This window comes from Haplochromis burtoni, unplaced genomic scaffold, assembly GCF_018398535.1.
Source record: "Haplochromis burtoni strain Fernald_Lab_line unplaced genomic scaffold, NCSU_Asbu1 Contig_173, whole genome shotgun sequence".
Lineage (NCBI taxonomy): Eukaryota > Metazoa > Chordata > Actinopteri > Cichliformes > Cichlidae > Haplochromis > Haplochromis burtoni.
The window spans coordinates 1,227,796-1,254,015 of record NW_024582534.1 but is presented as its reverse complement, the minus strand read 5'-3'; the positions used below and the strand labels follow the sequence as shown (position 1 = coordinate 1,254,015).

The window sequence follows — 26,220 nt, the reverse complement described above, 5'->3', positions numbered from 1 at the left end:
AGGAAGTCCTAAAAACTCCCTGAAAAGCCTTCAGCTGATCCAAAATGCTGCAGCAAGAGTCCTGACAGGGACTAGAAAGAGAGAGCAGATTTCTCCTGTATTGGCTTCCCTTCATTGACTTCCTGTTAAATCCAGAATTGAATGAATTCTTTGTTGATAATATGGAATATTTTTGGCAATATAGTGTAAGCATTCCATTGTTTAATCAGCACACCATTTTAGCTTTAGTTTTTCTCCCCTGTTCCATCTCCATCTCCCTTTTAGCAATATATTGTATATATTTGACATATTTACATTTGAGCTAGCCTCATTACTCTGCGTCCTGTGAACATAGACATTTTTGTCTGGCTTCTGTGTCCTCAAAGGTGACCTTCTTGTTTCTCCTGGGGTCGATCCATGAGTTATGTATGACCACATTGTTTGGTGTAGGGTCAGCTTCAACAACAGACACCACCCTCTTCTTCATCTTGCTCTTCAAAACCCTTTGGAACTTCTGCCGGGTGAAGGCGTAGAGGAGTGGGTGAAAGATGGTGGTTCCATAGGCCATTACCAAGAAACCCAGGCGGAGGCGATCAGCCAGATCACTGGGTCCAGTACTGAGGATGATGGTGTTGAGTACAGTTATTGGAGTCCAACAAAATAAGAACGTGGAAATGATGAGAAGAGACATTCTGAAGACTCGTTTCTGCCTCTCCCTTCTCTCTCGATGACGTTTTACGGCTCGTCTTAGTGCAATAATCACAGACACTGATGCCCGCATGCCCAAAGGTGCATTTCCACCTGCCCTGACACCTGTACTGCTCTGTGAAACCTCAGTTGACTCTGCTTGTGTTGCAGTGCTAAGAGAGATGGTGTTTTTGCTCTTTTGCTTCTTTTTAGGCAAGTTGTTCTGAAACCGTGTTCCAATGCGAATGTTAAGAGCCTGAAGAATCTTGTAGTAAGTCACCAGCATTACAACAGCTGTGAAAAAGAATATAGGAATCTGTGCTAGCAAGTGATAGTACAGACCCACCTCTGTGTAGTACTCATTTGTATGAGGTACAGTCACCACTGTAGTCTGGTTCAAAAGATATGAACTGGATCTGATAAAGAAGCCCACTTCCATGAATGGAACGAGGAAACTGAAAAAGGATAAAGCCCAGATGGATCCCAGCAGAACCACAGCTCGGCCCATTGTAAGCACACGGTTCGCTGGACGTACTGAGATGTCATAACGGTCCACGGTGATGGCTAGGACATTAGCGGCGGTTGCTACACTCGTGAAGGAGACGCAGGCTTCATGGAAGCAGCACATCATGGCTGTGTCCACCTCCAGTGGAATCAGAATCACCACAGTTGTCAGTGGGATGCAGCACACGCATATCTGGAAGTAGAGATGGAGACAGATCATGTCCCAAATGCAACATGTTTGATTTTATCTCATGTATTGGTTAAAGGCAGGCTTATTGAATTTATTCTTAATTTTTTCCTCCAAGTCCAGTTTTTATCCCTCGGCTGTAAAAGGCTGATGAGTTATTGTTGAGCGGGCAACCAACTTTCTGAATCCGATAGCTTGAGAAAGAAGCCACGTAGGATTGTGAAATTCATACCATAGGCACAACTGTTAAACATCTCAGATGAGCTCAAATTTCAGTGACCTCGACCTTAAGGTCAAGGTCAGAGGTTTGGTTTCCTGAAAATCTTGCAATATGATAAGAAGGAAATCATATCTATCTACTGTGAGGCTGAGGGGTAACACTGGCAGCTACCAGTATTTTTAATATGCATTTCTGTTAACTGTTTAAGTTTTTTCCCACAGTGTTGTTTGGTATTAATTGCCTGTATTAACCTTGGTATACCTCTGCTGCTGTTGATAAACAGGAGTGGGCAGGAATAAAAGAAACATACAGTTAAATATGACAATCAGAACTGTACACAGCCAAACTGGGGACGAGTTTTTGATAAAGCCCCTCCAATATTCATATCGATATTGAACCATTCGATACAGTGCTTTCGGTTCGGTACGCATATGTATCGAACAATACAATTTGTAATTTATTTTATCAACTTTCCTTCTGACGATGCTGTCTGTGTTGAGCGCTCAGTGAATCTGCGTTCGACTACTCCGCCTAGGCTGCACTGTCGAGCGCAGATCCACTGAGCGCTCAACACAGACAGCATCGTCAGAAGGAAGAGCGCAGGGCAAGCTAGCGAGACAGAAGTTAAGCTCTCCTTGCAACATGGACCTCCCCCACCTCATTCAGATCTGGCGTTTGGAATTATTTTGGTTTTCATGTGACGTATGACCCTGAAGGTAAGCGAGTCATGGACTAAAGTAAAACAGTATGTTGGATGTGCCATGCAATGCTCAATTACATGGTGGGAACTAGTGTGTTAGCGCAGTTAGCTCGTTAACGTGTTGGCCGTCTAGCCCCATGCACGGAGCGATCGGCGGTAGCTCGTTAACGGAGATTTGCCGTGTTGTGGCGTTAAGGTCATTTCAACGAGATTAACCTGAAAGCACTAGTGGGAACACAACGAATATGACTGCACATTTACGCCGACATCATCCTAGTGCAAAGACAAGTGGAAGCAGACAAAAACAAGCATGCTACTAACTTTAGCCGAGTCATTTAGACAGCTGTTAGCACATGATTCTCCTTATGGGGACCTGATATGTTTAATATGCTGCTGAGAATATAGCCCAGAAGAAGCGGATAGTATAGCTTTTATTTTGGAAAGAGCCATTTCTCTGTAATAAACTCTCTTTTCCAAAGATGAGTGATTCCTCAATCAGATACAGGGCTCGCAATATCGCTAGCCCGACGTCCCGGGGCTAGCGATTTTTCCAGTCGGGCTACCAAAATCTATCTCTGCCCTGCCCGTCGGGCTATTGTAGGAAGGAAAAATATATGTCAATGCTTTTGCATTCTTTCAGAAATGTAGCTGGGTAATTATGTCATTGGCATCGGTGAGCCACTGTCAATATGTGACATATTGAAGTCGCGTTTGAATTTGCGCTTGTTTTTTTGCTTTCACTTTGCAATCGTGCGAACTGTGTATAGAGAGCGACAGCACTGATCTGTGAGTGATGATAATTTGTGCACCAATTCCTCTGACATCGTCTTATTAATCGTTAGCTTACTATGCAAACATGACAAGTGAAATCTCCCGCAGCTTAAACATGTGAGAGGTTGATCGCGCAGAGAATCGCTGAGCTTATGTGAGTGTGTGTGTAAAAGCAGCAGGATATATATTTCAGTTCTGCTGAGCCAAATAAGACAGGTCAGGGTGAAGAAGTGACAGCCAAAGAAAAGCTTACCACAAAACGGAGAAGTTATGACAAATCAGACTATAAGGCAAAAAGAAAGTGCAGCTTTATGGTTTCATGGACAAAAGAATTTCTGTGGCTGCAATATGATGAGCTAAATAACCAGGGCTGCACATAAGTGGTCCGCAGGTGCGCATTCGCTGTCAAAATAAAAAACACGCACAAGGGTTAGGGTTAAATTTAAAAACTGTACTTTTGAGTTAAAATATATATTTATAATTTTAATAAATGACAAATTAAAAAGGCATGAACATTTTTTTTGTATCGAAAAAATATCGAACCGTGACACCAAAGTATCGGACCGAACCGAACCGTGAATTTTGTGTATCGTTGCACCCCTACTGTTTACATATGGTTTCATCTACCTGCTCAACAAAAGGTTCAGTGTCAACTTTAATTGGACAAAATGTACTGCTGCTTTCAGTCTCTGAACCTATTCACATGCTTGTAATGGAGAGCAGATATGTGCTACAAGTTTGTGTTTTTGCATGACATTTAAAAATATGGGTTTAGCGAGGTTAGTACATAGGATTTTTAAAAATACAGTATTATTAATGGGCTGACTATGATTCATCACATCCACTCCACCTGCAGGGTCTTCCCCTGTAGAGCAGTTAAACAACACTACACTCTTAGAAAACAAACGTTAGTGACATAATCGTTCTCAATGATGTGAGAACCTCAGAATCGTTCAGTGGTAACCCATAGTGCTATGAAATGCCTCTTAGCAGCTGACTCTGATAGTGTTGTTAGTGGAAACGATGACTGCAGTGGAGGAAATGGCGTTGGCCTTCTTCAGAGGTCATTGGGCGCTGGAGCAGGTAACGGCAGTGTGTGCATAAATAAGAATGAGGCTAAAATGCACATTTTTGTGTTCCTCACTGTCATGTTCGCACTCAGCTTTTCATTATCTGCTGTGCTGATATTGCTTTGGTATGAGGCTGTTTATGCCTTTCTGGCACATGATGGTTTGAATTGGAGCTCGTTGTTGGATTACTTGAGTTACTGATAAACCAGTTGCCTGACACAGTGAGCACGTAGTGTGATCAATGCAAGCAGAGCTGTGAAGCTGTTTTTGGCGCACATCCCTACTCACCAACACATCAACCACATGCAGGTTCATGGTGATGATGTTGGACACAGAGCTGATGAGGTTCTGCTTCATACAGTAGAGGATCAGCACAGTGAGGTTGGAGCTCAGACCCAGAATGATCTCCAACAGCAAGAAGCCTGTCAGAGAAGCCTGTCGACAGAAAGACATTGGAGGATATGAGGACGCTTCACTGAACATTTTGTAGAAGTTAAATTACGTATTTTTTATTTGACTGTAAGCAAATATCCTACAGCTGTGTAATATTACTAATAATAGTAATAATAATAAAATGAAATTGCTGATAAAAGAAACCGATGTGAGAAGACATCAGATGTTTAAAAACAATATAATTTTATTACTTAAAAGCACCTATATTAGAAACATTTTATTAAAGAAGTTAAAGGAGGTCACAGAGTCTCTTATCTCCTTTTGAAGTTCAATCTAAGATGCGTCTATAAGGGTGCAGCAATACCTGGAAGCTGATGGGATATATTTCCTCAGAAGAGTTCATGTCAAGATCAGATGGGTCAGCGGTGTCAAGCACAGTCGTGTTGCTCATGGTGGCTGCAGACATCAACACTGAGGACGTGTGCATTATCTTGATAGGAGGAAGAGGCCTGAAGAGTAGTTTGCACAAACACAGACTGTTCAGAAGTGTGAAAGCTTAGTTATATGAAAGATTTGTTCAAGTGTCATCAAACTGGCAAACCCTGCAAAGGACACTGCGCTTGGTTTTAGTGAAGAATGGATCGTCTACAAGCACAAAGCTTTCCCCTTGCGTGACATTGCTACTCTTTGATCATTTAATTGTGCTTGTTGAAAATCTAATTTAAGTAATGTATACTTCACAGTAGAGCAGGGCGATATGGCCAAAAATATTTATCACGATATATATTTGAAAATTTGCGATAACGATATAACCGACGATATAATTGATGCGAGACAAAATACAGCTCCACAACATTACTAGTGCAAAAAGACAACCTTCCATTTATTTTCACATAAACAAGAAGCTGGTTTTTATGTACATTAAAGCTTTATAAAAATGCAACAGTGCAAATGCAAATTCCTTGCTGAAAGTTTAACCAAAAGGCATTTCCAGTAGAAATGGGCTGACATATCCTGAGCATAACCATGTATAATATCCACTGAAGTTAAAAAGAGGTGCTTTGCAACATTAAACTACAGTGTGCAGTACGTATTTTTCGGACCATAAGGTGCACGGGATTATAAGGCACATTAAGCGAAACAAAGCAGTCAGATAAATCAAACTTTATTAAACTCATTCTTCTTGCTTCCTCCACTTCTGTACCATTGATTCATTAATGTTGAATTCTCTGGCAGCTGCTCTATTCCCATGTTGTTGCAGTATATTAATGACTAACCTCGCATTGTGGATGGATTATCTCAGTTGTTCTCCTGACTGAAGTTTGGTCCGTTTACAGCATCCTGCCATGCGATTGCATTTGTCTCTAACCATGAAGAACCTTCACGTTAACTTTTATAAGTGGAAAAGTGTTAGTGTTCGTCCTCCAGCTTCACTGTTTATGTTATGCTAACATAGCTGTGTCGCTAGCGATCACGTAGCACATCATTATATACCAGCTAGCCCAACTTCAGTAACCCTACAAACATCACTGCTGTTTAGTTTCCTGTCTTCATTTATGTTGGAAGTGATAGCAGAGCTGTACGTTTGATTTTTTTCAGAAATCTCTCAGTCAGAACATGCAATATCATGCTTAGGTAACTAGCGAAACTAGCGAGCTAACTTCCGCTAGCTTCCTGCTAACTTCTAACTCCGTTAAATGTAATAACTTTTGTTTTCATGGATGCCTGGAAGTTAAACTTTATAGTTACACCTGGTAAAGCAGCAATGCTGATCGTTTTATTAAAGATGAAAGAATTTAGACAGTTTTTAACTCTAAGTGATGCTGCAGTGTTTTTTGACCTGAAGCATACGGAGTTTAGGACCCAGATTACTCCCAGATTTAAGAGCATCTTAGTCCGACAAATATGACAATAACGACGGCCGCTTGCATGTTCTGCAAAAAAATGTGCTTTGTTGTGTATCTGACAGACAAACACCAAACCAGTTCCACATCACTGAAGTTGCACCATTTTTACAAACCAATTCTGGTTCATCTGTTTCACTCAACAATCGGCCATGTGCGTATGAAAACAAAGGCACCGCGCATGCGCGTTTTACTCCCATTCTATCGCGATATTTCATTTTCCTATCGTTGCCTAACATTATACCGGTATTACCGTGAACGGTATAATATGGCCCAGCCCTACTTAACAGTGGAAACCAAGTTAAAGAAATCAGTGTTAAGCGGTCAGAATTACAGACACTATTATATCTTCAGAACTGCTTGCATGTCTTTTTCATGATGATTATTTGTTGTCTTGCAAACGTCAGAAATGGATGGGGTAAGTGTGTGATAAGATTTCAGACTGAAAGGATCATTCACCAGCAAAATGCAGGAATTCATTTAGTAGAAATTTGAAAAGGGTTCAGTAAAAACCAAAGATGGTCTTTGGATAGCTGCAGTCAGACGGGAAAGAAAACCCTGAACATCAAATACATGTGCCAATGGTTAAGGTTAGGTTAGTTTGTATTAGAACATTTCTAAGACTCCAGAAGGCTTAAAATGATTTTACCAAAGTGGAACTGGAGACATGTTTGTATAAAGAGCAGTGCTTTAACCAAGAAAAGCATGTCGTTATTGGCCAGGTGAAGAGAACAGCCAGTGACCTTTTACTCGAGTGTTTTTAACATTTTTTTTGCAGTTACTGTAGTTATTTTCCATGTTTACAGCCACGCCAAGTGAAAGTAAGCTTTCCATTAGTGTAGCTGTTTAATATATAAAATATCTATAAAAACATTTATGTATATATTTGTTTTGCCTTGAACACACATTTTCATTGGTTCCACGTACACCCAGGTTCTTTAGCTTTAGGACTTGTAGTGTTCTTGTTGGGAACAAGTCAACTGTAATCGTCCAAGACTGAGATGTGTGGACACGAGAGGTTAAAACTCACCACTTCCTCCTAGCAGTGTCCTCTCCAGCTTAGCAGTATTAGAAGCATGTTGGACCACTCCACTGTCTCCGGACTTGGTAAAGTTCATTTGTTTGATCCATCTCTTTTGCAGCTTTTGATGTTCAGGGATACTGGTTCCAGTTATCCAGTGGTAAAAGTCTGTGCAGTGCACACCCACCCCTCTTCGGGGTGCATGTGATTTGCACCAGTGAACTAACATCAATGGCGTCTTTCATGTAAAGCTCTGTCCTGTCATTGTCCGTTGTGCTTAAACTGTTGCCTCCAGTGTCATCTCTGCCTGAAAACGATGCCAGCACCAAAACAATCCTCCTCTCTGCTCTGCTTCCAGCTTTTCAGGACATATTCAGCTTTTGATCTTTGGAGATTATGAAAGTCCCGTTAGGGGCTAACGCACCTGTGAGACTTTGTCAGGTTCTCGTGTTCTGCACAACACTGAAAGGAGAAGGTTGAAAATGGGGGGAAGGAAGGTTGTTTGATTGTTGCTCTGAACTTTAGAGGCATGTGGTCCAAGGGCAGGGAGTGTTGCACCAAGGTCAGCACCGAGATAGTCACACATACACAGAGAGTCCTTATATACCAGTCGGACTAACGGAGTCCATCCACTGATTTATCATTCACAGACTGGAAGAACTGATTGAAGCAGAGAATTTTGCCATGTCCCTCTGTCATCAGGATTTGTGCTCCTCCTCAGTCAAATTCCATATGACCCTAGGGCAGGAAAAGGTGAAATATTTTTTTATTAGGAAATGTTTTCCTCCTGGTCTGGATGTCACATCACATGTCTATCATTTAACTCAACTGGTTGATCATCTTCTAACACATGGCCTGGTCCCTCTGCCCTCTTCTTCATGTGCACAGTCTGCGTTTAATCAGTTTTTGATGCCTTGCCTTTTGTCTTTGATGGTTCTCATCATGTGGTGTTCACAAAATGAGTGCTGAATACTGCGAGCTGGTTCTCTGCAGTACAACCAAGGCGACTGTTGTTGAGGTTTGGCACTGTATACATAAAACTGAATTTAATTCATGTGTATGAAACGACACTGATGGGTCAAAAACAGAGCACACATCGGTTTGTCACCACATGACTATATCTGAACTTAAACTGTCTGGTCTTAATCGGATCAGATAATTCCTGATAGAGATCCAAATTTCCCTACAGTTGAGTGGTCTAAGGAGCTTCTTCAGTTCTAAGGAACTGAAGAAGCTCCTTAGACTACGATGACCTGGATGACTGAGAACCTTCACAGACCTACAGTTGAGTAATTGAACTTTGAATGAATTAAATTGTACTCACAAAAAATCTAATCTAAAACCAGAAATGATGGCATCATGCCACGCCTGGTCCAATATTCCTTATGTAAATGTAGGATTCATACATTTCTGAAAACATTTCTGGAGCCAACAGTGCATGCGCCATTTTGATTATTCTAAAAGATTAAAAATACCTAAATGTATAAATCTGGTGTCTTCACTGATTAAAAACAGGGTAAATTTCAGGTACATCAGTATTTTTGCACATTGAACAAATAAGTGTTAGCTGCAGCACATCTGTGTGCTGTGAGCTCAGACTTTTCGTCAACACGTTTGTCCCCAAGCAGAGTTCAACACCTTCATTTGCTGTAGTGTAATCTTAAAAATGCCCCTTTGAGAACACAAAATTACTCTTTTATTTAAGCTCATATTATCTGTGACATGATAACGTTTGTCCTGCTGACCTCAGCCTAAAGACGCATGTAAATGAGTTTGGTGTTGTATCAGCATTTTGTTGTGTCCATCTCCTTAGGGGGCAGCAAAGTCGCTGCGTTTATCTTATGAGAAGTGTTTGTTGCTGCTTGCCAGCCGCTCATTTGGTCTAATTATTCTCCGCTCGGAATAATCGCTGCTGGAAAATCGTGACTCACAGCTCAGCAACATGTCAGCACGCTGTGTGTGTTTATCTACAAATGAATTCCTTTTACGGTGCAGCACATTCACATGCTGTCAGAGCAGCACTATATGATGATGATGATGCTGTGCATTAGTTTACCTGCTGAGATCATCTCTCAGTGATCCTTCATCCTCAGGTGAGGTAGTGCAGTGGCCTCAGGTGATGTGAGGTTCAGCTCAGTAGTCCGTCGTGCAGCGATCACACTGTTGAATCCTTTCTGGGTGGAAATCTGTCTGCATGCAACTCCAGAGAGAGAGCGAGGGACTCGTAAGACCACAGCCCGCCTCCCCCTCTCTGCGCTCTGCTTCGCTTCTTCTGTCAGCCTGTCTCCGTTTCCACCTCTAGTAGCCCATCCCACTCATCCACTGCTCCCGCCCCCTCCATCACCCCCCACCATCAAACCATCTTTTCCTGCTCTTTTTTTTCTTTTTGCTCTTTTGCGCTTAACTAATTGGGTTTACAAAGCAGACGTCCTCCTAATGTTTTTCCCACTCTCATGCTTTGTTTCTTACTGTACTGTATATGTGTTTTGAGCTGCTTGTAATAAGTTTCCAGCATGCAGGAGTCATTGTTTGTTTCCCTTTTCTTCTGCACCATCTCCCCATAAGTTTGTTTGCCCTCATTAAAGCAGTGGCCATGACGATACCAACGACAGCATCTTTCCTGTCAGGACTTTGGCCACTCCTCCGGTGTTTGTGTTTGCAAAGCACCTGCCCGATGCTGCATGCTTAATTGTCCCGATCTGGCTACCATTCAAGTAGCTGCGGTGTTGCCCTTATTGCTCGCCGTGCGTATCTGCGGCGTAGCTCGCGAGTGCACTAATTAGAGCTACTTGTCATTGGCATGGCAACAACAGCACCACCAGACAAAGCCAACCCCGACACGTTGGATCAGAATTCAGATCAGGACCGTGTCTGTTTTGTGTAGGGTGAACATGATTTTTCACTACATCTGGCTGCTGCTCTTCATCTGTTTATTCAAGAAATGTAACAGGGATGATGGTCTCTGCAGTCCACCTGTTCTCAGCCACATCAGGTGGTTAGCAGGAGAGAGATGGCCGACCCCGGGGTTATGAAGAGGAACTGAATACAGGCTTTTTCTCTGATGACAATTTACATGAAATGTGAGAGAAAACAATGGAAGGAGACCGAACACAAACATTTCTGCTCAGTTTAAACTCTTATGCTGCTCTAAGCACGGCAGAGCTCATAAATGTAGTGACACGTCGTCTCCACTATTTCAAACAGACGTGCACATTGAAAGCAAAAGTGTGTTTTCAGGAATACACAACCAACTTTGTGTGACAAATGCCATATTAACAGACACTGACGTTAGGCTTCAGAGGGAGAGTCTCATTTTTATTGCCAAGAGTCCAAGCTTCACACATTTGGTTTACAAATAATGCCGGTGCACAAATCCTTCACACACAAATCGAACAGTCGTCCCTGAACAACTTCAGAGCTCGCTCCATCTTTGAAACTGCAGAAGAAGCAGGTAAGCACTAAATAACATCCAAACATCCTAGTTTTGTGTGAAAACAAGAATATTTTGATGAGTATAGAGGTATATCTTTGAACTGTCTCCCCATCTCGCTCATCCTCATGAACACCCCCAGTTGCTTTTTTTATTATTATTATTATTATTATTATTATTGTTAAGAACAGCTTTTTATCTTGTGTGTTTATATGAGAACACCCACCAGCCAAATATACGGTTCTTTAAGTGCAAACCTATTCAGATTAATTTCACGGGTAATGAATTTCTTTGGTTTTATTATGTATTTATTTAAAATGCTTAGGATGTATGAGGGAGAGCTAATACCCAAAAATTAGAGATCATTGACATTGTGCCTTTAAGCAAATGGACAAACAGAAGGACTAGTTGTGATAGCCTTGAGCTCAGCAGCTGCACAGTCTCTGTGCTTCTTTACGTGCTGTGTTTACAAAGATGTTTCAGGCATTCTTCTTCTTGAAAGCTAAAAATAAAACTTCCTGCAGAGCTGTCTGCTTTGTGTTACAACACATCTCCCCTTTTATCAACAAAGTATTTGTCAGAGAATCTTTCTAAGTTCAGCTTGAAGAAAGTCATTTTGTCTCCTGTTTTTGTTTGGTATGTTTGACGTTTCACAGTAACAAATGGATCCATTTCTCAGTTTTATTTCTATTTCAATGCTTCCCTTTGTCTTTTAGTGCAGATGTGAGCTGACCTGATAAAGGTTTCTTTTATTCGATCTTGTTTGTTTGCTTATCAGGAGGACCATGAGTATGGGCTCATAAAAACTTTGCTAATTAGCTGAAACATCTGCATAGAAACGGATTATTTCAGCTTGAAAGTTAAAGGTTCTCTAGCATATCAAGACTCTCACCCCACACCGTTACATATGTAACGGTGTGGGGTGAGAGTCTCTCACTAAGAGAACCGAGGTTACACTGTAACCGTACGTTCTCAGTCAGAAGGTCATCGTGGTCTAAGGAGCTTGGAAAGAAAAGGGTCTGGACTTCTTTAAGGTTCCTGAAGACGTTTCATCATCACCTTCTCAGATGGGAGGTGAAGCATCTCATGAAATTAAAGCCCCTTTGAAACTGAGAAGTTTGAGGTGTGTTTCCAAGCTGCTGTGATTACCGAGCGTCCAGTATATGACACTTGGTCATAACAGCGTGATGTTTGACATTCACCCAGTGCCATTTCTGGTGTGTATGAGAAACACTGTAAAGCGAGAGGCATATTTCAGTGGTCTCTCCTGACACACTTGCACATCTAACCAAATAGTCTCTGTGGCTGACGTGTGGGTCCAGAGCAAAATCAAACTATATTTAATGTCATTTAAGGATTTGGCAGCTTTGACAGGGAGGTATTAATGAATTTTTTGGGAATGATAACGAGTCAGAGGAGCTCTGTGTGGCCAAACAGAAGCCAGGTACTGCTGCAATGTGGTCTGGGAAACGCTACGTTTCCATGAAGCGCGTAATACTGCTCTCATTGTTCTGCCTCTGGGTGACCGTGTTCTTATGTTCCCTTTGAACTGCAGCAGCTCCAGCTCTGCAGCCCTGTTGTCTCCTCTATGGTTCCTCTAGGTCTTATTCCATTCAGTATCACTGGTCTACTCCATGCATCACTTGGTCCTGTGTGTAAACAGTGCAAATAGTTGTGTGCTTTAAAAAAATCCCACAGATCCCAGGCCATTTGTGCGTTACTGAAGATCCACATGACTCTTGTTTTCTGCACAGGGCATCTAAGCAAGTGTAACACTGTCCCATTAGAGTGGCTACTGTAGTGGTTGACACATCCACCTAACAAGCCAAAGATCCCAGGTTCTTTTCTGGGTGGAGATGGGAATCATAATGGGATTGCATCAGGGACGGCATCTGGTGTAAAACCACTCAAATATGCGGAAGTAACCGCAGTGAAGGCTCATCGGGTGTAGTTGGGCCTGCCATACGTGGTGTGATATTAGAGTAGCTCTTACTGTTATCTCTTTGTTCTCTATTTCACACGCTGAATGAATTCACCACGTGTGTACAAAAGTCTAAATTTTCCTTTTGGGTCTAGCACATTATGGCCTGCATTATGTGTGCATATTTAGACACAAGTCAGAAAACACCCAGTTTCATTGTTAAACACAAGCCTAGAAGGAGGCAAAGAGACGTGGCTCCTGTCCAACTCCCTCGTCCTCTGTGCCTCATCCTGCCACCTGCCTGTAAACACTATTCCTCTCTCTCTCTCTCTCTCTCTCTCTCTCTCTCTCTCTCGACAAATAGCATCTCTGAAATGGGTTGTTATCAGTCCCGGTTACTCTTTCCGCCTCTCTTCTCATATTCAACAGCTGATGTCCTTTTATTTTTCTGTCCTCTCATCTATCAAAACATAGCCGTGTACTGGAAACATCCATCTGTCACAGGGGGGAGGAGCCTATCCCAGCAAGTCCAACATTGCATTCAAATAAATAAATAGAGACCGTTTCTAAATGGAAAGATTGTTTGTATGCTTGTGTGCTCCGTATGGGACTGTGCAGGATCAACAGTCAGATACTTTGTGTCTGTTTTAAATTGCAGATTCTGACTCATGTTGATGGTAAAGTTCAGGCTTTGCTCTTTAATAACTTTTGACAGATCCACGTTCAATATTCTCCTGTGTGCTTTCTCCAGACTATCTGTCGCAGGGTGTGGATCTGAGTGGCATCGAGGTGATCGAGAACGACTTGCTGTTGATCAGCAGAGCCAGGCTCGAGGTGGAGAACCAGGCCAAGCGGTTGCTGGAGCAAGGAATGGAAATCCAGGTAGAAAATTTCCGTTCTTTTGTTTTCTACCTGTTCTGCGCTGTCTGAGACCCGGTGTGCTGCCTGAGATTTAAGTCTCCTAAGGGAGAATGTCAGTGACTTATCAGGCTGAGAGACCAGTCGGTCTTCACCTGGCAACCACTAACTGGTTGTGGCTATTCTGAAACCAGTTGGCAAATGGTTTCTGGAGGTCGCTGGCAGTCACAGTGAGAGCTGTACCGTGTTTCCATGTGACGGCTTTTAGATGCTGCTGTTGTGAGTAGCGTGCATGTTAGAGTGTGACATACTTCTCACCAAGCAGCAGTGAAAATGTTAAACACAAAATAGCATCGTACGTTTGTGATCCTTTAAAAACAGCAGTTATGGGAGAGGTTATACATTTTTTTTGCAATATTTGATAATGAAACATCTACGAAAGAAGAGTTCATTTATGGTGATGAAGAAATAACAACATTAGAGCTATTTCATGTTTAGGTGTGTGAACCCAAAGAGATGCTGAGGAGTGTCTGCAGCTGCTGACAGAGTGGAGATTAGTAGGAGACTGTGACTGTAAGGTTCCTGTGAACGTCTATGTCTGCATCGAGACAATAAGCCGTTCCTCCAGAAATAGAAAACCACACACACACACACACACACACACACACACACACACACACACACACACACACACACACACACACACACACCTCTGTCCCCCTGGTGTATTCCACCCACAGGAGAAGTATTTTTATCCTGACCACTGCTGTGTGTGTGTACACATATGAAAAACGCACACATCACACATACTGTATGTACTGTATGGACACACAGTGACAGCTTCTTACACAGTTGCTTGTTGTGAATGTTATGTAAGCTTGGACGTGCTGGCTGGGCTGTGTGGGAGATTCACCTCAGTCCTCTGATTTTTGCTAGCAGATACCCTGTAGCCCATCTGGTGAGTGGGAGCTCCACTGACCCACGTAAAAAAACACAACAACAAAAAAACCCACACTGCTCTTCTTTATCTAAAAAAAACAAACAGTGGCTAAAGTCTATAATGTTAATATTATGGGTAACTCTGTTTTCATGAACATCACTGAAGAGCGCTGTTAGGGTTCGTCTGATATCCTGTCAGACTCTAACGTTAAGGTTTCTAAATGTAAACGTAGCACCGTTCTAATAACGGTGGTGCTTTCACTGTTTCATAGGAACATAGATTAGCTTAGAAATCAACGGCTTAGCTTGCTCTCTCTTCATCACCGCTGACTGCTGCAGTATCCGCATCACTGCCGACACTGCACCGACTGTCTGCCAGTGTCCGACTTCACTCTACCTTTCCTAGCGCATAGGACCCAGAGATACTCCACTGCTCCTGTGGGGCAGCTGCCCATTCCTGAATTGGAACTCAGCCCTTTCTGACTCTAAGGTGCTAACTCTCATTTTTGCAACTTCACACCATTGGCTGCAAACCAGAGAAAACTGCCTGATAAAACCACAAAGATAAAATCGTCACCAACGGGGAAACCCTGCAGCTGCTGACTGCCTCTAGAAATGCTGTCTGTGATTGTTAACCCAGCTCTCAGGATGGTTCTTGGTTTGACATACAGCATAGAAACTAAACATGTCACAGTATTCCCTGAAAACCCTCTTTTCCCTGATCATTAATAATATTTAATTTAAATGTATAATAATGGATAACACAGCAGTTGGGAGTACATTTCATTACAGTAGATGTCCCTAACTGTGACTAAATAAAGACACATAATTCCTTCTCTGTTATCTTCTTCGGTACCATGTGCCGACACACTACTTTCAAAGAGGTCGGTTACCTTCTGAATACTTTTACTGCATATGACTCTGAATACTGTGACTCCTCTGAGAAAGAAACCTTGGCTCCCTGGTATAACTCTCAGATGCCTGCCCATCCCTGAGTCTTGCTCTTCTGGAGGTTTCTTCCTATTAAAAGGAAGTTTTTCCTTCCCACTGTCACCAAGTGCTTGCTCATAGGGGGCTGTCTGTTTCTTGGGGTTTTCTCTGTATTATTGTGGGGTCATTAAATTACAGTATAACACGCCTTGAGGTGACTGTTGTAATTTAGCACTATATAAATAAAACTGAAGTGAAATGAATTGAATTGATTGCTACAGGGACCAATTGGCCAATAATAATGGTTTTTAGAGACCTGGTCCTTCTGAAACACCCCCAACAGGAATCCCTAAGGGACGTAGCTGAGTGCTTTCTAGAAGTCAATCAATCAATCAATCAATCAATCAAAATTTATTTATATAGCACATTTTTAAGACCGAAGTACACCAAAGTGCTTTCCAGTAAAATTGCAGTACAAATAAAATCACAATAAAATATAAATTACAAATATATAAAATATAAAATAATTACAAGTCCACAAAACTCATCTAGATTGGCTGAGCAAACACCTTGAATAGCTGCAAGAGGATAACGAGCTTGAAACTGTCCCATGGCCAGAAAGAAAACCCCATTGTTGTTCTGGCTCTGTGGCTCTTCTAACAGCCAGACTCCCCCCCCCCCCCCCCCCCCAAACAATGGTCCCTAGTTGATTACTTTGTCCATAATGGGAATTAGCATGGCACGTGCTTGGAGATTAGACGGGATACCGATTCATTTAACACTCGAGCACTGAGTCACAGACTCACAACGCGTGTCTGTGTGTGAGTGTGCTTGTTTACAGGGCGGGGATTTATCAAGTGTTACAGTAGATATGCCTAACAAAGACGCTAACAAAGCTTAGAAGTGTAATGCAGGTCAAGTTAGCCAAACATTTTTAGCGACCTTATTAATGCTATCAGAAAGGCTTTTATAGAAGATAACTGACACTGACAAAAACAATAATGTTACTTTTCTCTCCATCAAATGTTTTTTGTTCTTGTGTGAATTAAGCTAAATCTAAATGAATGTAGCAGTTGACCTGCAGCTGCTTCGTTCTGTGAGATTAAGCTGTTTGGTGACAGCTTTAAAAGCTGTCACCAAACAGATGCTGATATCGACGCCTCATTCATTTTCAAACCCCCCAACGCCCCCCAGACCCCCCCCCCCCCTTCTTTCTTTTGATAATCAGAACCCAACCCAGGTTGGCACAGCCCTTCAGGTCTTCTATAATCTGGGTAATCTCAGAGAAACCATCAGCCATGTGGTTGGGGGTTACCAGACCACCATACAGGACAACATCACTAGTGCTCTTGACATCAAAGGCCTGACACAGCCAGCTAACCCCAGAGGTAAGCCTGAAGAAGACTGTGCTTCAGAAAGGTTTGCCCACTGAGTGCATTGTTCTAATTTGTAATGATCAAACAGAAGAACATTTAATAATTGGATCTATTTCATGAGTTGGTTTGAAAAACAGTGGTGTGAACAAGTGTTTACCCCCTTTGTTGCACATAAATGTTTCAGATCAATTTGAATATTGGACAAAGATAACACAAGTAAACACAAAATTAGATTAGATTAGATAGAACTTTATTAATCCCTCGGGTGGGTTCCTCTGGGAAATTCGATTTCCAAAAAAGCACAGCACCGACAGAAGTTACAGAGTTACAGAATATTATATATACACACACACATATATACAATACAGAGACAATATAAATAAAATATACGAAGGGGATAAATAGAATAAATAGGAATAAAAAATAAAAATACAAGTGAATTGCACATTTCAAGTATTGAGTCTATTGCACTGTTGACTATTTACAAAAAGTATTGCACAGTGAGGTGAAGAGGCACTACAGCTTAGTTGTTCCCCCCTCCTTTGTCCTCCTGTCTCCCCTCCCTCTCCCCTCCAGAGAGGAGTTAAACAGTTGATGGCGTGTGGGACAAAGGAGTTTTTAAGTCTGTTAGTTCTTGTCTTGGGGAGAAGCAACCTGTCACTGAACAGACTCTTCTGGTTGTTAATGGCCGTGTGCAGAGGATGCCCAGCATTGTCCATAATGTCCATCAGTTTCTTTATGTCCTTTTCTCTGCCACTGTCACCAGAGTGTCCAGCTTCATGCCGACCACAGAGCTAGCCCTCCTGATCAGTTTCTCCAGCCTGGATGAGTCCTTCTTTGCTGTGCTGCTCCCCCAGCACACCACAGCATAGAAAAGTACTCCAGCAACCACCGACTGGTAAAACATCCTCAGGAGCTTCCTGCAGATGTTAAAAGACCTCAGCCTCCTGAGGAAGTACAGTCGGCTTTGGGCTTTTTTATACAGGTGCTCTGTGTTGCATGACCAGTCCAGTTTATTGTCCACCCACAGCCCGAGGTACTTGTACTTGTTGACCACCTCCACCTCCTCCCCCTCTATCTGAACCGGCAGTGGACCTGCTCTGGACCTCCCGAAGTCCACAACCAGTTCCTTAGTCTTTGAGGTGTTGAGTTGCAGGTGGTTTGTGTGACTCCATGCGACAAAAAAATGCAGTTTCTAAATGAAGGTGTTTGTGATGCAGACTGCTTCTGCCAACATTTGTGAAAGAATGGGTCACTTGGTGAATTCCAGATTGGTACTGTAATGGGATGCCACCTGTTGTGATATTTCCTTACTACCAAATATTCCATAGTCAGCTGTTAGCGGTATTCCAACAAAGTGACTGGGAATGACAGGACCTCTGCCGTGTACAGTCACAGAGCGGGGTCAGCGGATGCTGAGGCGCATCGCGCACAGAGGTCCCAACTTTCTGCAGAGTTAGTCGCTATAGACCTCCAAACTTCATGGGGCCTTCAGATTAACTCGGTGTGTACAGAGCTTCAGAAGCTGTTTGGATCCAAGCATTACATCACCAAAGCGATGTGTTGGAAGCAGTGGTGTGGCGAAGCTATGGAGTGACGAGTTGCGCTTCTCCACATGGACCAGTCTGGGTTTGGCAGCTGCCAGGAGAATGATGCTTGTCTCACTGCGCTGTGCCAAGTTTGTGGGGGGGGGGTTACAGTCTGACCTCACCAATGTGCTGCTAAGATGGCCAGAAATTCCCACAAACACCACAGACACACTTCCAAACCTCATGGAAAGCAGGTAGAGTCGAAGCTTTTGTAACTGCAAAGGGCACATTGTACTAAACTCTGTGGTTTAAGAATGTTGCTCATGTGTTTGATGGCAAATGAGCAAATACTTATCTCGGTCCTCTGTGCCACTGAACTCCACATAACTATTAAAAACTGTATGTCAGTATTATTCCATTACTGAAACTAGTCCCCAGCGTATATACTGCAGTATTTCACACTAAATTTGTTAAAATCTGCAATCTTTATGAGACTATATTTGTAAGAAATCGTCGACACATGTTGAGTAAACCTGGAGAAAATCTAATTACCGTAGGAAGCTGCTTTGTTGGTGGAAATGATTTGTGGTTGATGTTCCTCTAGGTGCTCCTGGCAGAGCAGTGCTACCAACACCAGGCAACACAGCTGCTTTCCGTGCTGGTCTGTGGACCAACCTGGAGAAACTGATGGACCAGATATGTGCTGCATCCAGACAAGTACATATACATGTACACACTGAAGCCCGAGCGTTAAATAAAACGGCACAGCTGCCAGCGTGGCTGATGAATTAAGTACGAGGCCATCTTTGTTGTGTGTCGTTTCAGGTGCAGCACCTGCAGAAAGTCCTGATGAAGAAGAGAGACCCCGTCACTCACGTGTGCTTCATTGATGAGATCATCAAGGTGGGTGAGCTATACTGCTACTCTGGTGTTTCATTAGTGAAACCCAGTAATAATACTCAAGCAAAAGTCACATGCAGAATAACCAGGAGACTTTACATGTCACTTGGTCCAAATGGAAATAAAATACTTGCTGCAGACCTCAGTAAATTATATTTTTATAATTGCTTTCTGTATTCTGTTCCCCTGGTGTCCCACTCGCGAAGGAAGCACGAGTCCCAAAGAGGTGTTTAAAAAACCAGGACAATGTTCAAATTTGAGATCAAGCCCATTTGATTTGTTTATACAGTGTTGAGAGAAAGAGTTTGGCCCCGTCCTGATGTTTGTCACACTTAAATGTTTCAGATCAAACTGTAAATGTTAGACAAAGACAACACAAAAAATGCAGTTTCTAAATGAAGGTGATTATTATTAAGGTGAAAAATCTGCACGTGTAAAAGTGATGGCCCCCTGGTGGGCCCCCTCAGCGTCTGCAATAACTGGCAGTGAGTCTTTACAGCTCTGTGGAGGAATCTGGGTCCACTCATATTTGCAGAATTGTTGTAATTCAGCCACATTGGAGGGTTTTTGAGCATCAACCGTGTTTTTAAGGTCCTGCACCAGCGTCTCAGTTGGATTCAGCTCAGGACTTTGACCAGTCTTCATTTGGTTTTTCTTAAGCCAATCAGAGGACGACTCACTGCTGTGGTTTGGATCATTGTTGCAGAACACAAGCGTGCTTCAGCTTGAGGTTGCACTCAGATGTTGGGACACTTTCCTTCAGGATGTTTTGGTCGACAGCAGAATTCATGGCTCCATTTTCCCAGAGGTGTAAAGTGACAGAGTACAAATACTTTTGGCCAGGCTGGTCCTATTTAAGGTATCTGTTGATTGAGAACAGGTGTGGCAGTAATCAGGCCTGTGTGTGGCTGAAGAAATCAAACTGTGACACACCACAGTTAATTCATTTTATAACCGGGGGGCCATGCAGGTTTAATAATAATCACCTTCATTTAGAAGCTGCATTATGTGTTTATTGGTGTTGTCTTTGTCTAACATTTACATTTGTTTGATCATCTGAAACATTCAAGTGTGACAAACATCAGTACGGGTGCAAACACGTTCTCACACGGCGGCCAGCAGCACGAGTTCGTTTGCCTGCCTCCACAGAAACAGAGTTGTAGAAATGAAAGCAGGAGAATGTTACTATGGAAACAAAGCTCTCACCAATTACCCAGAGATGGAGGTGTGAGTTTGGGACCTAATGACATGTCTAAATGCAAGTCTCCTCAGCAGTGCAGCAGCACCATCAGCTTCACTGTTATGGACACAAGTATACATGTAAGAATGGACTGGCTGTCAGCAGCTCTGAAAGCATTACATGAAAATATGTTGAAGGTACAGTCAAAGTTCTGAACACTAATTCAGACATGTAAATGTGACAGAATCAGCTGTAAATTATTATGAGGAAGATGTTATTTTGCATCATGTACTCAGGAGTGTAGCTGAATAACACCTCGCTGATTCTGAAGTAGTTGTTACATTTCTGGGGCTTTTTCATGCACAGTTACACACAATTATGCAAAAACCTGTTTGTTCTTCCACGTTACAGGAGCGCTTGTTTTCCCCTCCATCGCAGTTTTTCATGTGATAATAGTAAACTCACCACACGCCCATTCTACTTACAGAGAAAATCTCTGTGTGACAAACATGTGGCTGACCTGGACAACTGAGCTGATGAAACTCGGTTTAGTTCTCCACACTTGGTCAGTGTCATTCACCTAAAATAATAATAATATATTAATAATCATATGTCAGTAATATATGAAGTTACTGTAACTACGAGTGGATTCTGCAATAGAGAATGCAACAGCCAGATATGAACCCACTCCCAGAGATGAGCCAGTCCTTGCCAGTACTCTTTACCAGCCCTGTAACCTTTTGCCGTGTCTTTTCATTTCCAAACCACAGTGTTAAAACTCTGGCTGTAAAAATCAGATGATAAGTTCAGGATCCTGTAAGCAGGAGATGAACAGACACCAGCAATCAGCCACTCACAGTCAAGCCTGAATTTTCACGGTAAATAAAACACAGACCGGTTCTTTGTACTCTACCTGATCACTAAAAGGGCTTTACATACAATATTCACACCCACTCATACAAGGACTGTGCTTTCTAAATAACATTCACATACATTGGATTTACAGCTTGGAAACTTGGAGCATATCCACCAACCCAGAGTTAACAAAGTGTTGCTTTGGCAAAATAAGCATGAACTGTAAAACTTGTCTGTACTGCCAAGATTGCTGAGCATGTCCTCACTGAGCACTGAGCAGGCTCTATCCATGAATGGCTCTACGTTACTAAGAAGCAGATTAAATCCTTATTTTTGTGACGGATTGTGACGCTAATACTGGAACGCATTAAGTTATTATGGATCTGGATCTTTCAGAGAGTGACTTTTGTCCTGTCTGCCTCCCCTCATACCCAGCTGACCCTCCCTCCTCTGGTTACGCTGAAGGGAGTTTTTCCTCCCCACTTTCATCAAGTTCTTGCTCATAAAAGCAGTGGGGGCTCTTTAGCTTACAATATAATGCATTTTGAGGTCACTGTTGTTATAAATAAAACTTAATTAAATTTGAAAAAAACTGAATTGAAACTTGTCTCTAAATTCCAACTTCAAAGTAACTTTGGTTTCTGTGTTTCTAATTAACAAACAAAGACAGATGTGCAGACAGTGGGGAAAGTGGGAGGTCAGAGGTCAGAGGCATGCCCAACAGACCTGCAGCATGCTTCTCTAATAGAGCACTGAGAACAATACACAGGAACATGCCCGGTTCCATGAAATAATTAAAGCACTTTCCACAATCAGGTTATGTGTGTTGATGTGTGTATGTGTCTGCAAGTTCATGTTTCATACGAGTTTTGATTGTAGTTCCTGTGTGTCGATGCAGGTGTGAGTTTAACCCGTCAAACGTGGGAAAGTGTCACACAGAGATTTTCTCTGTGAGTAGAATGGGCGTGTGGTGGGTTTACTGTTATCACATGAAAAACTGTGATGGAGGGGAAACAAGCGCTCCTGTAACGTGGAAAAAAAGGTTTTTGTAGGGCGCTGGTTAATCAGGGCGACGTGGTCGAGTGTCAGATAATCAGTATTCCTTTGTTTTACCAACAGGATAGTCAACCTGATATCCTCTACACCTTCTGGAACAATATAACTACGACGCTCAGTGAAGAGTTTCATAAAGCGACTGAAGGTAAGGCTGTTTATTCTCCCGTTTTCACTCCTGTGCACCAACGTCTGTCATGATTTTTCTTTTCACACAGATTCAAACAGAGTTTGTTCCACTTGTCGAGCTGTTGTGTAAGAAAGTAAATGTTCTGTGTTGTGCATATGTAACAGAAGCATCGCCATGTCCCAGAGCGCGCTGTGCTTCGGGTGAGCTCAGTCCCAAACCTGCAGACACATCCTGTTTTCTGTGTTTACATACAATCCAGATGTCATAGGGAGAGCACTGGACAGGTTACCCATCTGTCACAGGGCTGACGCGGAGAGACACTCGAATATTCACACCTGTGGTCTGTTCATGCATGTTTTTGGACTGTGGGAGGAAACCAGAGTATGCAGAGAGAACATGCAGACTGCATACAGAAACACCTCAGTATGCTCTGAAGCGTAGGACTTTCGTGCTGTGAAGCCACAGTGCTAACAACAATACTAAATAAATCCATTCTCGTGCTCGGTGAGGAAGCCGGACATGCAAACACCATACCAGCGTGCTTCCTTTTAGAAATACTCCAAGTTCTTTATGTCTGTAACAAAGTTAAATGATGACCATTATTTCTACATTCAAATCATTTGTTGTAATAATATTTATTTTGTCATTTTCCATTAGTAGATCTATTTTCGTTCCCAGTTGAAATTTCATGCAAAGCACTTGAAATTGACAGAATAGACACTCTGACAGAGCAACAGTGCAACCTCGAGTTAAAGGTTTCGGCTGGATCCTAGGGTCACCACGGCGACATGTGTGATTTGTCAGAGCACTGAGCCGTTTGCTCTTCCTGGTGCAACCCTGAAGTGGTGACCTTTCACTCGTCACGTGAATGTGTTACCCACAACACGATGCAGGGTCTGTTAGGCCTGCACAGAGATAAGAAATAAATCTTTTGGTCTATTTATATAAAAATGTCTGCATGTAAAACCAGACATTACCGACTTTAGCCTTTCCCCTGTCCTGCAGAGAGCCGTGTGGATTCTCTGAGCCTTTGCCCTTGAAGACCTTCACAGAGAGTTAAACCTCTCCCTACAGGGTTTACACTCAGTTCCACAGGACTCTCGATGCTGTGGGGCTATCTTGGCTGGACAATGAATCTGGATTGGCAGGCTTCCCCTTTTAAAGAAGTATACAAGTCTACTGGAGAATTTGTTTTGTGGGATGTGACTGAGTGTCCTGATGCGGGTTATCTCAGAACATAGTGTTGGACTCACTGTTTCAGCTATTTGGTCCCTGTGCGTGTCCCTTTGTTGGGCAGCCATTGCAAACTGCACTGGTGTTGGTGTGTGACATGCTGTGAGTGAACATTAGCACATAACCCTGTAATGATGCACACACATGAGATGCTGTTTCTGATTTCACAAACAGCTTACAAATTGTCTTTGAGATGCAGTTAGTTGATGACAGTTGTGGCCAAAAGCTGTGGGCAGAAACCAAAAGAATGAAACGGTGTCTGGAAGCAGCAGAAATGAGCTTCAGGGATTTGGGTCGTGCCTCAGAGACAGGAGAAGGAGTTTGATCATTCAAGGCTCAAAACAGATCTGCTGCCCCTCCACAGCCGTTTGAGGTGGTTTGCGGATGTGGCTAGGATCCCGATTGGACGCCTCTTAGTTTAGGTGTTTCAGGATTGGCCTGCACAGGGACAGACCTGGGGCATGCTGCAGAGATGGGTCAGTGTGGCTGGTTTGGAAACACCTCTGTGTCTGCCTGGAAGAGCTGGAGGAGGGAGTCAGGGGGAGGGTATCTGAGCATCTGTACTGAGTTTGCTGACCTCAGTCTAGTCTGTCAGCAGATGGTGGTGGATGGAATCAGGTTTTTTGTTTGGCTAAGAAAATGAGCATTTGGAAATGTGGCGTGGGTTTTGGGGTTGCTGGGCCTCGTGTCTAACTGCAAAGTTTTAAACACACATAAGAACCAACAAAAGAAAATTCAGTAATAACTTTGTCAGTATTGATTATTGATTACAGTATTGACCATTTTCAGTGTTTCTGGTGAGTAGAATCATCTGGAACAAGTTTAAAATGTTTGAAGGTTTTGGTTTAACTCAGTAATCATCCCTCAGGTGTTCTTCATCTTATCAGACTCTGTAAATTACAGGTGTCCAGCCCCAGGCCTCGAGGGCCGGTGTCCTGCAGGTTTTAGATGTGTCCTTGATCCAACACAGCTGATTTAAATGGCTAAATGACCTCCTCAACATGTCTTGTAGTTCTCCAGAGGCCTGGTAATGAACTAATCATTTGATTCAGGTGTGCTGACCCAGGGTGAGATCCTGCAGGACACCGGCCCTCGAGGCCTGGAGTTGGGCACCCCTGCTGTAACGGTGATGAATCGACAAAAGCAGCCCCTCAAAAAACAAAGAAATAAATTAATTTTAAAAAGTAAATAATTTTGACGCAATTATTCTCTCGCTGTCACACGGAGGCGTTGGGTGGCGAGTGAGAACAGGAGAGGTGGATTTGGCTGCTCGCGAACATTTCACTGTCATGGCCTCTGTGTTGTGTGTGTGTGTGTGTGTGAGTGTGTGTTGTGAAATCTGTTTATGTTGTCCTAGTAAGGCTACCATGAGGACAGCCACTAGAGGTCGCTAGGAGACCGGTGGTATATGTGTTTTTCCAGAAATTGATGTAGCGACGTACACTGCTGCTACAATTCAATAAAAGTGGTTCGTGCTTGAGAACCCTGCGTCTTATTGCCTCCGAACATGACATGGTGTCAGAATTGAGGACTTCACGCCGAGTTACACGAAGAAATGGCTAAATTTGGACCTCCGGAGCCGTTCGACTTTACACAGTCGGCAGAGTGGCCGATATGGCGGCAGAGATTCTCCCGTTTTCGAGTGGCGTCCAAGCTAGGGATGGAGAGCGGCGAAGTGCAGGTGAACTCGCTTCTTTACTCCATGGGGAGAGATGCCGAACCAATATGGCTCATTTGTGTTTCCTGCTGCTACGGAGGCCAGGCCAAGTCCGCAGTTTGAGTATGATCTGGTTATACAAAAGTTCGATGAGCACTTTGTCCCAAAGAGAAACGTTATCCACGACCGCGCCTGTTTTCACAAACGGAGCCAGAGGGCCGGGGAGACGGTCGAGGCTTTCGTGCGGAGCCTGTACGAGCTTGCGCAGCACTGCGAGTTCGGCGGCAGTAAAGACGAGCAGATCCGTGATCGTATCGTCATTGGATTAATTGACAAAGATGTTTCACAAAAACTCCAGCTCGAGGCGGACTTAACTCTGGATAGAGCCATTCAACTAGCACGCCAGAGTGAACAAGTCAAACAGCAAAGTGCAGACCGAGTGGAAAGCACGGTGAATGAGGTGAAACAGAGCAGTAATTGAGCCAAAAACAACAGTCATTGAGGAGTCAGGCTCAGATGCCGACTGGGACATTGAGCTATTGGTAAATGGCAGTCCAGTTGATTTCAAAATTGATACAGGCGCAGACACCACTGTTATGACAGAAACGACCCTTAATAAGCTACAGCAGAGACCCAAACTTATCCAGTGTAAGCCAACTGTGTACAGCCCTGGTGGAAACGTCAAGTGCATGGGTAAATTCCTTGCTACTACAGAGTACAAAAGCCAAAAGTACCAGTACTGGATTACAGTTATAAAAGGGCAATATGCAAGTAACCTACTGGGGAAGACAGT

The 26,220-nt window shown here is 43.0% G+C and overlaps 2 protein-coding genes across 3 annotated transcripts in view; one reads left to right on the top strand and one right to left on the bottom strand.

The window, feature by feature from the left end:
• Positions 1-26,220, top strand: part of cog5 (component of oligomeric golgi complex 5) — a 63,322-nt gene that overhangs the window by 20,315 nt on the left and 16,787 nt on the right. Inside the window, exons 7-11 of the mRNA XM_042225521.1 lie at positions 13,539-13,669; positions 16,743-16,902; positions 19,024-19,136; positions 19,245-19,322; positions 22,474-22,555. Of these exons, the coding sequence (XP_042081455.1) occupies positions 13,539-13,669; positions 16,743-16,902; positions 19,024-19,136; positions 19,245-19,322; positions 22,474-22,555 (564 nt within the window). The remainder of the gene's footprint in view (positions 1-13,538; positions 13,670-16,742; positions 16,903-19,023; positions 19,137-19,244; positions 19,323-22,473; positions 22,556-26,220) is intronic.
• LOC102306449 (G-protein coupled receptor 22) lies at positions 56-9,773 on the bottom strand. 2 transcript variants are annotated; one of them, XM_005933831.3, is made up of 5 exons: positions 9,493-9,773; positions 7,446-8,174; positions 4,876-5,020; positions 4,407-4,553; positions 56-1,363 (listed from the first exon to the last, which is right to left on the bottom strand). In XM_005933831.3, the coding sequence occupies exons 3-5, from the start codon at positions 4,996-4,998 to the stop codon at positions 311-313; spliced, it is 1,323 nt and encodes a 440-aa protein (XP_005933893.1). In that variant the 5' UTR covers positions 4,999-5,020; positions 7,446-8,174; positions 9,493-9,773; the 3' UTR covers positions 56-310. The 2 variants fall into 2 exon arrangements, with proteins under 2 accessions (XP_005933893.1, XP_042081456.1); XM_042225522.1 differs by lacking the exon at positions 9,493-9,773 and having other exon boundaries at positions 7,446-8,643.